This window comes from Trichomycterus rosablanca, chromosome 15 (genome assembly GCF_030014385.1).
Source record: "Trichomycterus rosablanca isolate fTriRos1 chromosome 15, fTriRos1.hap1, whole genome shotgun sequence".
Taxonomy (NCBI): Eukaryota; Metazoa; Chordata; class Actinopteri; order Siluriformes; family Trichomycteridae; genus Trichomycterus; species Trichomycterus rosablanca.
In genome coordinates, this window is record NC_086002.1 from 26,884,849 (window position 1) to 26,897,847 (window position 12,999).

Consider the following 12,999-nt stretch of genomic DNA (forward strand, 5'->3'; position numbering starts at 1 on the left):
GTCTGTGGTTGTATCGTGACGATGGTTTGATGGACGTTTCTACACGAAGTGAGTGTGTTTTGACCCTTTGGGGCTTCCATAGTTCATGAACTAACGTGCTCGACTCAGCTTTCCGGTATTCGGTACAGAAGAAGAAGTTAATTAAGTGTAATAAAGTGTTCTGCTCCCGACAACTTGTGAATATAGCGTGTATTTATTTCTTTATTATGCAAGTGCATCACTACCACGATCGGTTACATTATGTTAACAAACCGCAAATGAAAAACGGTGGCAAGTCCGACATTAAAACGTTTGTTCTACCAGTCAAGTGTCAACATGAACTAGAATTTGCGTTAATGGCACTAATTTTTTTAATCGCGTTAAATTGAGGTCGCGTTAATGCGTTATTATCGCGTTAACTTCGACAGCCCTACTTATTACCTAACTAAAATTGTATTGGGATTACTTTACTCATTACATCCTGGAAAATGTAATCTCGTTCCTCATTACTTTACTTTTACGTTACATTCTAAACCCAAACTAATACTGTATACTGGAATCACATCTACAAACAAATTCCATTGATCTAGTTTATTTATTAAGTTTCAGAAAAATCCTCTCTTGTGCAGAGATGGGCTTGTGTTTGTTTCTGCTTTAAAACATACACGCCATGAACCAATCAGATTTAACATCATTTAACAAGTTTATTCCTTAATTATTTGTCCTTATACTAGAGGAGCGACTCGAATGTTTCAGTTCATTTCAAAGAGTCATTCAATAGAATCGGTTCGTTACCCCCAACACTACCTGAGAGATACAGGGCTAATGGAGGTTTATTACTGCTGAGCTGCTGTTTAACTCCAGTCCAGTTGGTGGCGCTGGTGCGTCTTAAGTTGTTCTACCATCCGCCATTAACCATCATAAGAAGAACAAGAAGCTGCTGTGTTTGTACTGTAGAGCCTCATCTGTAAGTAAAATATGTATTTAATTATAATCCTTATATTTCATTATAACTACATTCTAATTCATAATAAAACTAGAGTGTATAATAAAACATCACTGTGAGGATTTGAGGAGCTTTAACTCCAGTTTTATTTAAACAAACAAACTATTAGCTGCTCCGCTAACTGTTAGCATCACACATGATTCAGTACTGATGAACCGATTCATTGAACCGATGAATCAGTCGATTGTAACGGATTCAGAGTTTATTCATTATTAAATCTAACATTTTGATATAAACGCGTCACATTTTCAGCTTTGTTTACAGTTTTTAATGTTTTATAGAAACAGCGAGTTCTTGTAGCTTTGTTTACAGGTTGTTTTACAGGTTTATAGTAAAAGTTAAAAGTATTAGTACAGCACTGTTATTGGGAGTGGATGAGAAACTAGATGTAAAGAAACTCAGACTTAATCATTTCACTTTGGGCCACTAAACCACTTCCACCAAACTCAAAGGGTTGTTTCCCAGACAGGGATTAATGCTTATAGTCCAGGACTATATTTAGCTTTAAATAGAGAATCTCTATTCAAAATGCTGTGTAGTCTAGGACTAGGCTTAATCCCTGTCTGTGAAACCAACCCAAAAAGTTCTATTAGAAGTCTTTTCTGTCTGATGCTGCTCAGTCCCACAATAGTTTCAACATTTTCACTCTGTTTACAGCCTCACAACATTAAAAATAAACAGTTAAAGAGTCTAAAATAATTTTCCTGGATTTCTCTTTAATAGGTAATAAAGTTCATATATCTGTCTGTCTGTCTATATGTTTACATGTCTGTCTGTCTATCAGATCTTTAATAATGAATTTAGCAGAAGAGGAACACATAACCCCCATGGATCCACAAAATGAAGGATTCCAGAAACTAATAAAAAAGGAGGAAAAATATGAAGATGGAAGTTACTTCTGTAAGTAAATATGGAGCATGATTCCACTTTCCTACCAGACAGTATGGTACAGTACAGTATGGTACAGTACAGTGTGGTACAGTACAGTGAGGTACAGTACAGTGTGGTACAGTACAGTGAGGTACAGTACAGTGTGGTTAGTATTGGAGTCACTAATCAGTAGAACTAATAAGAGAATGTGGATAGTGGGATTAGAACCTGTACCGTACTGTCCTATGGAGAAGTGCTGATACTTCCAGTCTGGATTAAATTTAAGTAGTATTTATTTGTGGTAACTAAACCCACAACCTTCAGTTTCCTTCAGTTGTTGAGTTTCTTCTTCACATACTGATGGAATTTCAGGTGAAGGATCTTTAATCCCTGTGGAATATGTCACCTCTGAGGAACACCTCACCCCAGAGGACCAACAGTGTGGAGGTTTCCAGATGAAGCCTGTGAAGAAGGAAGAACCTGAAGATAAAGATGAACTCAGTAAGTAAAAATAACATTTATTATTGAATTTATTTGTGTCTATCACTAATACTAACACTAACAGCACCACTAAACCCTCACAGTCACACAAACGACTCTAATCTCTATGTACACAAATAAAGAAAACCGTCAACCCCAACCCCTGAGAATCTGTTCAGCCATGATAACAGAGACAGCAGCTGAAATGGTGTTAAGAACTACACAAAATACAATAATAATTATAGTAATAAGTTTAACTTATATACAGCCTTTCAGCAAACTCAAGGTCGATGTACACTGAAAAAACAAACATAACAAAGAAGAATTAAAGTATTGTATATAGAGATAGGTCTTCAAGAAAGCCTTAAATTCCTAGAGAGAAGAGATTGAGCAAAGAGTAGAGGGCAGAGAGTTCTAGAGTACCAACCATAGTGGACAACCTAAGAAAATTAATCATTCATGATGCATCATGGTACGGGACTTTAGCATCAGATCTCAGTTTAACTTTTACTAACAATCTTTATTATTTATAATGTTATAAATGTATTTGATTATTTATAATGTTATAAATGTATTTATTATTTATAATGTTATAAATGTATTTATTATTTATAATGTTATAAATGTATTTGATTATTTATAATGTTATGAATGTATTAGATTATTTATAATGTTATAAATGTATTTATTATTTATAATGTTATAAATGTATTTGATTATTTATAATGTTATGAATGTATTAGATTATTTATAATGTTATAAATGTATTTGATTATTTATAATGTTATAAATGTATTTGATTATTTATAATGTTATAAATGTATTTTATTATTTATAATGTTATAAATGTATTTTATTATTTATAATGTTATAAATGTATTAGATTATTTATAATGTTATAAATGTATTTGATGATTTATAATGTTATAAATGTATTTATTATTTATAATGTTATAAATGTATTTATTATTTATAATGTTATAAATGTATTTGATTATTTATAATGTTATGAATGTATTAGATTATTTATAATGTTATAAATGTATTTGATTATTTATAATGTTATAAATGTATTTTATTATTTATAATGTTATAAATGTATTTTATTATTTATAATGTTATAAATGTATTAGATTATTTATAATGTTATAAATGTATTTTATTATTTATAATGTTATAAATGTATTAGATTATTTATAATGTTATAAATGTATTTGATGATTTATAATGTTATAAATGTATTTGATTATTTATAATGTTATAAATGTATTTGATTATTTATAATGTTATAAATGTATTTGATTATTTATAATGTTATAAATGTATTTGATTATTTATAATGTTATAAATGTATTAGATTATTTATAATGTTATAAATGTATTTGATTATTTATAATGTTATAAATGTATTAGATTATTTATAATGTTATAAATGTATTTTATTATTTATAATGTTATAAATGTATTAGATTATTTATAATGTTATAAATGTATTTGATTATTTATAATGTTATAAATGTATTTGATTATTTATAATGTTATAAATGTATTTGATTATTTATAATGTTATAAATGTATTAGATGATTGATAATGTTATAAATGTATTAGATTATTTATAATGTTATAAATGTATTTTATTATTTATAATGTTATAAATGTATTAGATTATTTATAATGTTATAAATGTATTTGATTATTTATAATGTTATAAATGTATTTGATGATTTATAATGTTATAAATGTATTTGATTATTTATAATGTTATAAATGTATTAGATTATTTATAATGTTATAAATGTATTTGGTTATTTTAGGGCTGTCAAACGATTAAAATTTTTAATCACGATTAATCTCAGAATTTTACATAGTTAATCGCGATTAATCTCATTAAAAAAAATCTGTGTAAATGTTATAGAAAACAAGGATTTTTAAGTGAAATGTTACAATTAAAATGGTGAACACATTTTATGCTAAATGTACTTATGTTAAAAACTGCTGGGACAAGAGAAAACTGTAAGGGAGTTTTATTCACTCACATATTAGGCAGTAATACTATCCAGCAGAGAACCTTGACTTCGTATAAATGTCAGATGCGCAGTTATTGTAACAGACTTTTCTGTGGTTGTATTGTGACGATGGTTTGATGGACGTTTCTACACAAAGTGAGTGTGTTTTCACTAGGGATGCATCGATACCATTTTTTCCCAACCGAGTACGAGTACAAGTACATGTATTTTTGTACTCGCCGATACCTATTTAGAATGATGCAATCTGGAGCATTATGGGATAGTGGAGTTTTTAGTGTAAAATAGTGCAGTGGAACAGTTGCTTGCCATCACTAATTGTAAAAAAAAAACACCGCACAGACATCATTGAGAAAGCTTCTGACAAGCTAACGTAAACGTTCATTAATAAACGCACGTAATTAACGTTGTGCACATCATACATGCGATGCGATTCTGCTGATTGAAATATTTACTTTAAAAAGATAATACAGTCCGATCCCATCTGAGCCGATTCTATCAGCACGTTCGTGGTTCACCTCGGTAAATCGTAAACGACTCTGAGTCGACTCCCGCTCTGTGGTAATAACCAGTATAATTAAGCCTGAGTTTTATAAGGTAAGCGAGTCACACAAAATGTTCTGTAGTATTTGGTGTTTATTTACAACCGCATCATTCATCATAACAGTAAACACGGAGAGATGACTGAGAAAAGAAACTTACGCTGCGCTTACAATGAATCGATTCCTGAATCACTTGTATCGACACTGTGAACAGAGTATTGAACACAAACAGCGGTCGCTGCTTTTGTAACCGGTTTATCTTCGCTGTTAGCTCTATTTTTAAGGGTTTTTTTTGTGAAACGGAACTAAATAACATTAAACGTGCGTGTGAGCGTGGTCAGTGAGAATAATTCAATCTGTCTCCCGTGGGTGAAAAATGAATTGCTTTAGTTTTAGAAGTGAAAAAATCTCGTAATGTAATTAGTGCGTTAACGGCACTAGTTTTTTTAATCGCGTTAAATTGAGAATGCGTTAATGCGTTATTATCGCGTTAACTTCGACAGCCCTAGATTATTTATAATGTTATAAATGTATTTGATGATTTATAATGTTATAAATGTATTTGATTATTTATAATGTTATAAATGTATTAGATTATTTATAATGTTATAAATGTATTTTATTATTTATAATGTTATAAATGTATTAGATTATTTATAATGTTATAAATGTATTTGATTATTTATAATGTTATAAATGTATTTGATGATTTATAATGTTATAAATGTATTTGATTATTTATAATGTTATAAATGTATGTGATTATTTATAATGTTATAAATGTATTTGATTATTTATAATGTTATAAATGTATTTGATGATTTATAATGTTATAAATGTATTAGATTATTTATAATGTTATAAATGTATTTGATTATTTATAATGTTATAAATGTATTAGATGATTTATAATGTTATAAATGTATTTGATTATTTATAATGTTATAAATGTATTTGATGATTTATAATGTTATAAATGTATTAGATGATTTATAATGTTATAAATGTATTTGATTATTTATAATGTTATAAATGTATTTGATTATTTATAATGTTATAAATGTATTTGATGATTTATAATGTTATAAATGTATTAGATTATTTATAATGTTATAAATGTATTTGATTATTTATAATGTTATAAATGTATTTGATGATTTATAATGTTATAAATGTATTTGATTATTTATAATGTTATAAATGTATGTGATTATTTATAATGTTATAAATGTATTTGATTATTTATAATGTTATAAATGTATTTGATGATTTATAATGTTATAAATGTATTAGATTATTTATAATGTTATAAATGTATTTGATTATTTATAATGTTATAAATGTATTAGATTATTGAAGGCATGTATTATATGAAGGCAGTGATAGCTCAGTGGTTAAGGTACTGGACTAGTAATCAAAAGGTTGCCGGTTCAAGCCTCACCACCACCAAGTTGCCACTGTTGGGCCCCTGAGCAAGGCCCTTAAGCCTCAATTGCTCAAAATCGTGTTCATTCATAATTGTAATTTACAATTTACAATTTAATTTACAATTTACAATGTATTTGATGATTTATAATGTTATAAATGTATTTGATTATTTATAATGTTATAAATGTATTTGATTATTTATAATGTTATAAATGTATTTGATTATTTATAATGTTATAAATGTATTTGATTATTTATAATGTTATAAATGTATTTGATTATTTATAATGTTATAAATGTATTTGATTATTTATAATGTTATAAATGTATTTGATTATTTATAATGTTATAAATGTATTAGATTATTTATAATGTTATGTATTTGATTATTTATAATGTTATAAATGTATTTATTATTTATAATGTTATAAATGTATTTGATGATTCATAATGTTATAAATGTATTTGATTATTTATAATGTTATAAATGTATTTGATTATTTATAATGTTATAAATGTATTTGATGATTTATAATGTCATAAATGTATTTGATGATTTATAATGTTATAAATGTATTTGATGATTTATAATGTTATAAATGTATTTGATGATTTATAATGTTATAAATGTATTTGATGATTTATAATGTTATAAATGTATTTGATGATTTATAATGTTATAAATGTATTAGATGATTTATAATGTTATAAATGTATTTTATTGTTTATAATGTTATAAATGTATTTGATTATTTTCTGCTTCAGAACTGAACAAGGATTTCTGCTGCTCCTCGTGTCCACGTTCCTCTACAACCCAAAATCAGCTCCACAATCACATCAAGAGCTGCAACCATGATAAATATGAGACTCTGGTGAAGATTAAGACTGAACATGAGGATCTGACGCCCACCAGAAGCTCCAGTAATCAGCAAACGTCCTCTGGTACTGACAGCATTAATACTCACACTGGAGAGAAACCATATCAGTGCTCACAATGTGGAAAGAGTTTTAATAGACAGAGTGAGCTCAAAATACACCAGCGCATTCACAGTGGAGAGAAATTGTATCAGTGCTCACAGTGTGGGATGGGCTTTAATACAAAGAGTGGTCTAAAAAGACACCAGCGCATTCACACTGGAGTCAAACCACATCAGTGTTCACAGTGTGGAAAAAGTTTTATTCAACAGATTAATCTCAAAAGACACCAGCACATTCACACTGGAGAGAAACCGTATCAGTGCTCACAATGTGGAAAGAGTTTTAATACAAAGAGTGAGCTCAAAATACACCAGCGCATTCACAGTGGAGAGAAACCGTATCTGTGCTCACAGTGTGGGAAGAGTTTTAATACAAAGACTGAGCTCAAAATACACCAGCACATTCACACTGGAGAGAAACCGTATCACTGTTCACAGTGTGGAAAAAGTTTTATTCAACAGGGTCATCTCAAAACACACCAGCGCATTCACACTGGAGAGAAACCGTATCAGTGCTCACAGTGTGGGAAGAGTTTTAATACAAAGACTGAGCTCAAAATACACCAGCGCGTTCACACCGGAGAGAAACCGTTTCACTGTTCACAGTGTGGAAAAAGTTTTATTCAACAGGGTCATCTCAAAACACACCAGCGCATTCACACTGGAGAGAAACCGTATCAGTGCTCACAGTGTGGGAAGAGTTTTAATACAAAGAGTGAGCTGAAAATACACCAGCGCATTCACACTGGAGAGAAACCGTATCAGTGTTCACAGTGTGGAAAAGGTTTTAATCAACAGAGTCATCTCAAAACACACCAGCGCATTCACTTACAGAAATGATGCTCACGGTGTTGGAGCTGCTTTGCTCATTTATCAGCACTTAGACACAAGTGTGACTCATCAGATTGTACCAAACAAGCTAAAATATAAAATATAGTGAGTGAGTGTTATAAATAAAAGTTAATAAATGAATTATACTGTGTAATTAATAGGTAATTAATTACACAGTAAATATTAATCAGTAAATAGTAATAATAAAAGTATAACTCTTTAGGTTACAGTGGGGCCAAAAAGTATTTAGTCAGCCACTGATTGTGCAGGTTCTCCTACTTAGAAAGATGAGAGAGGTCTGTAATTTTCATCATAGGTACACTTCAACTATGAGAGACAAAATGAGAAAAAAAAAATCCAGGAAATCACATTGTAGGATTTTTAAAGAATTTATTTGTAAATTATGGTGGAAAATAAGTATTTGGTCACCCACAAACAAGCAAGATTTCTGGCTCTCACAGACCTGTAACTTCTTATTTAAGAAGCTCTTCTGTCCTCCACTCATTACCTGTATTAATGGCACCTGTTTGACCTCGTTATCTGTATAAAAGACAACTGTCCACAGCCTCAAACAGTCAGACTCCAAACTCAACCATGGCCAAGACCAAAGAGCTGTCGAAGGACACCAGGAAGAAAATTGTAGACCTGCACCAGGCTGGGAAGAGTGAATCTACAATAGGCAAGCAGGTTGGTGTGAATAAATCAACTGTGGGAACAATTGTAAGAAAATGGAAGACATACAAGACCATTGATAATCTCCCTCGATCTGGGGCCCCACGCAAGATCTCATCCTGTGGGGTCAAAATGATCATGAGAACGGTGAGCAAAAATCCTAGAACTACACGGAGGGACCTGATGAATGACCTGCAGAGAGCTGGGACCAAAGTAACAAAGTCTACCATCAGTAACACACTACGCCGAGAGGGACTCAAATCCTGCAGTGCCAGGCGTGTCCCCCTGCTTAAGCCAGTACATGTCCAGGCCCGTCTGAAGTTTGCCAGAGAGCATATGGATGATCCAGAAGAGGATTGGGAGAATATCATGTGGTCAGATGAAACCAAAATGGAATTTTTTTGTAAAAACTCAACTCGTCGTGTTTGGAGGAAGAAGAATGCTGAGTTGCACACCATACCTACTGTGAAGCATGGGGGTGGAAACATCATGCTTTGGGGCTGTTTTTCTGCAAAGGGGACAGGACGACTGATCCGTGTTAAGGGAAGAATGAACGGGGCCATGTATCGTGAGATTTTAAGCCAAAACCTCCTTCCATCAGTGAGAGCATTGAAGATGGAACGTGGCTGGGTCTTCTAGCATGACAATGATCCCAAACACACCGCTCGGGCAACGAAGGAGTGGCTCCGTAAAAAGCATTTCAAGGTTCTGGAGTGGCCTAGCCAGTCTCCAGACCTCAACCCCATAGAAACTTTGTGGAGTCCGTGTTGCCCAGCGACAGCCCCAAAAATCACTGCTCTAGAGGAGATCTGCATGGAGGAATGGGCCAAAATACCAGCTACAGTGTGTGCAAACCTGGTGAAGACAGGAAACGTTTGACCTCTGTCATTGCCAACAAAGGTTATGTTACAAAGTATTGAGTTGAACTTTTGTTATTGACCAAATACTTATTTTCCACCATAATTTACAAATACATTCTTTAAAAATCCTACAATGTGATTTCCTGGATTTTTTTTTTCTCATTTTGTCTCTCAATTGAACTTTCAATATACAAGCAGCAGGCGACCGCCAAAAAAAAAAAAAAAAAAAGAATGTCAAGACAAAGATAGATTGTATTCTTTGAAAGCTCTGGTTAAGTAAATACAGTTACAACATATGTTATGAGCACATGCAGGTAGACAGACCACTGTTATTTTAGCCTTGTGTTTATTTTTGGCCACCATTTTTTTTTGTGACCGTGGTAAAAATAAAAATGAAATGTCGCCCTCTTGTGGCACTTTTAGAGAATTGTTTTAAAAACTAATATGATATTGTAATATGAGATCTGTTGGCCATGGTAAAAAAAAAGATCATTGTAATGTCGCCCTCTCTTGGCAGTTTTGGAAAACTCAAAAAAAAATTAACATGATGTGGTAAAATAAGATCATATGACCAAGGTGGTAAAAAAAAAATCTTGTACTGTCGTCCTCTTGTGGCACTTTTGGAGATTTGCAAAAAAGTAATATGATGTAATATAAGGTCTTGTGACCATGGTAAAAAAAAAATATGTAATGTCGCTCTGTTTTGGCACTTTTGGAGATTTGTAAAAAAAAATAGTGATTTGATATTGTTACATGCCTGAGGGACACGTGTTTTTTCTGTTTTCATGTCTTTGTGTTTAGTTGTTCTCTCTTTCTGTCTCTCTGTATTTTTGCAGTACAAGTGGTTGCTGATTTGTTGCAGCCTGTTCTCCACTGCAACCAATTAGAGAAATGGTGGAGTACCTGGGGGCGGGGCTTTCAGTAAATAAAACAGCAAGAGACCGCCACGAATAAATAAAGAAAATAATAGAATATCAAGACTAAGATAGAGTGAATACTTCTAAAGCACTGGTTGAGTAAATACAGCTACAAGGTTATGTTATGAGCACATGCAGGAAGACAGACCACTGTAATTTTGGCCTTGTGTTTATTTGTGGCCTGTTTTCATGTGACCATGGTAAAAATAAAAATGAAATGTCTCCCTCTTGTGGCACTTTTGGAGAATTGTTATAAAAACTAATATGATGTGGTAATATGAGGTCTGTTGACCATGGTAAAAAAAATCTTGTGGCCCTCTTGTGGTAGTTTTGGAGAATTGCAATAGTAAAAATTAATACAGTATGTTGTGTTAATATGAGATCTTGTGACCATAATAAACAAAAATCTTTATAATGTCGACTTCTTGTGGCACTTTTAAAGAATTGTAAAAAAAATAGTGATATGATATTGTTATGAGCCTGTTCTCCACTGCAACCAATTAGAGACATGGTGGAGTGACTGGGGGCGATACATTCAGTATAAAAGCAGCAGGCGACCGCCACAAATAAAAAAAAAAGAATGTCAAGACAAAGATAGTGTGTATACTTTGAAAGCTCTGGTTAAGTAAATACAGTTACAAGGATATGTTAAGCGCACATCCAGGTAGACAGACCACTGTAATTTTGGCCTTGTGTTTTTTTGTGGCCACCAGTTTTCTTGTGACAATCGTAAAAAAAAAATTTGTAATGTCGCCCTCTTGTGGCACTTTTGGAGAATTGCAAAAAAGTAATAAGATGTGGTAACATGAGGTCTTTTGACCATGGTAAAAAAAATTCTTGTAATGTTGCTGTCTTGTGGCACTTTTGGAAAACTGTAAAAAAAAAATTTACATGATATGGTAAAATCAGTTCATGTCACCAAGTTGGTAAAAAAAAAACTTTTAATGTCGCCCTCTTGTGGCACTTTTGCAGAATTGCAATAAGGTAATATGTTGCATTAAAATGAGATCTTGTGACCATAATAAACAAAAATCTTTGTATTGTCGCCCTGTTGTGGCACTTTTGTAGAATTGTAAAAAAAAATATAGTGATATGATATTGTTACGAGTTTGTTCTCCACTGCAACCAATTAGAGACATGGTGGAGTGAAATATCAAGAGCAGTTGTAGCCTAGCGGTTAAGATACTGGACTAGTAAGCAGAAGGTTGCTGGTTCAAACCTCATCACTGCCAGGCTTCCACCGTTGGGTTCTTGAGCAAGTACCTTAACCAATTGCTTAGACTGCAAAATATATGTCGCTCTCTTTTGGCACTTCTAAAGAATTGCAAAAAAGTAATATGATGTGGTAATATGAGATCTTTATAATGTGACCCTGTTGTGGCACCAAAAATAGTGATATGATATTGTTACGTGCCTGAGGGAAACGTTTTTTTGTTTGTTTTCATGTATTTGTGTTTGGTTGTTCTCTCTTTCTGTCTTTCTGCCTTTTTGCTGTACAAGTGGCTGCTGATTGGTTGCAGCCTGTTCTCCACTGCATCCAATGAGAGGCATGGTGGAATGACTAAGCATCAGCAGTACAAGTGGCTTCTGATTGGTTGCAGCCTGTTCTCCACTGCAACCAATGAGCGATAGGGTGGAGTGACTGAGGGCGGGGCTTCCAGTTAAAAAACAGCAGGAGACCGCCAGAAATAAAAAACAAAGAAAAGAATGTCAGAATAAAGATAAGAGTGTATACTTATATTGTATATGTATATGAAAGCACTGGTTGAGTAAATACAGCTACAAGGTTATGTTATGAGCAGATGCAGGTAGACAGACCACTGTAATTTTGGCCTTGTGTTTATTTGTGGCCACCAGATTTCTTCTTATCTGGGTTACAATGGATTAGAACGCGGCTCAGCCAATCAGATTTTAGGACCAGAACTATCTGTTTTATAATATGTATTTTTTTATTACGTTTTATCCTTGGGGAGGGACATTTCTGTGATTTGCCAATGGACATGCAGTGATATATACCATCAAAAGGGGTCGTAACATTATAGTAAAACGAGATCTTGTAACTCATGTTAAAAAACATTCTTGTGTTGCCGCTCTCTGGTGGCACTTTTGGAAAATTGTAAAAAGTAATATGATATGTTAAAATTCCCAGATTTTACCAATTCTTCCCTGTCTCACGTCCACAATCTTGGTGTCATTCTAGGCTCCACTCTTTCTTTTAAATCTCACATAAAAAATTTTGCTAAAACTGCGTATTTTTACCTTAAGAACATCTCTAGACTGTGCTTCTTTATTTCATTCTCTTCAACTGAAACTATTGTAATGGACTATTGTAATGCTGTTCTTTATGGGCTCCCTGTCTCCGGGCTGAAGAGGCTACAGCAGGTACAAAATTCAGCCGCGAGGGTCCTAACA

The 12,999-nt window shown here is 32.4% G+C and overlaps 1 protein-coding gene across 1 annotated transcript; it reads left to right on the plus strand.

Moving 5' to 3' along the window:
- The first annotated feature begins 904 nt into the window (after positions 1–904).
- LOC134328443 (zinc finger protein 664-like) lies at positions 905–8,190 on the plus strand. The gene is made up of 5 exons (XM_063009539.1): positions 905–946; positions 1,770–1,885; positions 2,228–2,356; positions 7,096–7,176; positions 7,264–8,190. The coding sequence occupies exons 2-5, from the start codon at positions 1,780–1,782 to the stop codon at positions 8,145–8,147; spliced, it is 1,200 nt and encodes a 399-aa protein (XP_062865609.1). The 5' UTR covers positions 905–946; positions 1,770–1,779; the 3' UTR covers positions 8,148–8,190.
- The last annotated feature ends 4,809 nt before the right edge of the window (positions 8,191–12,999 follow it).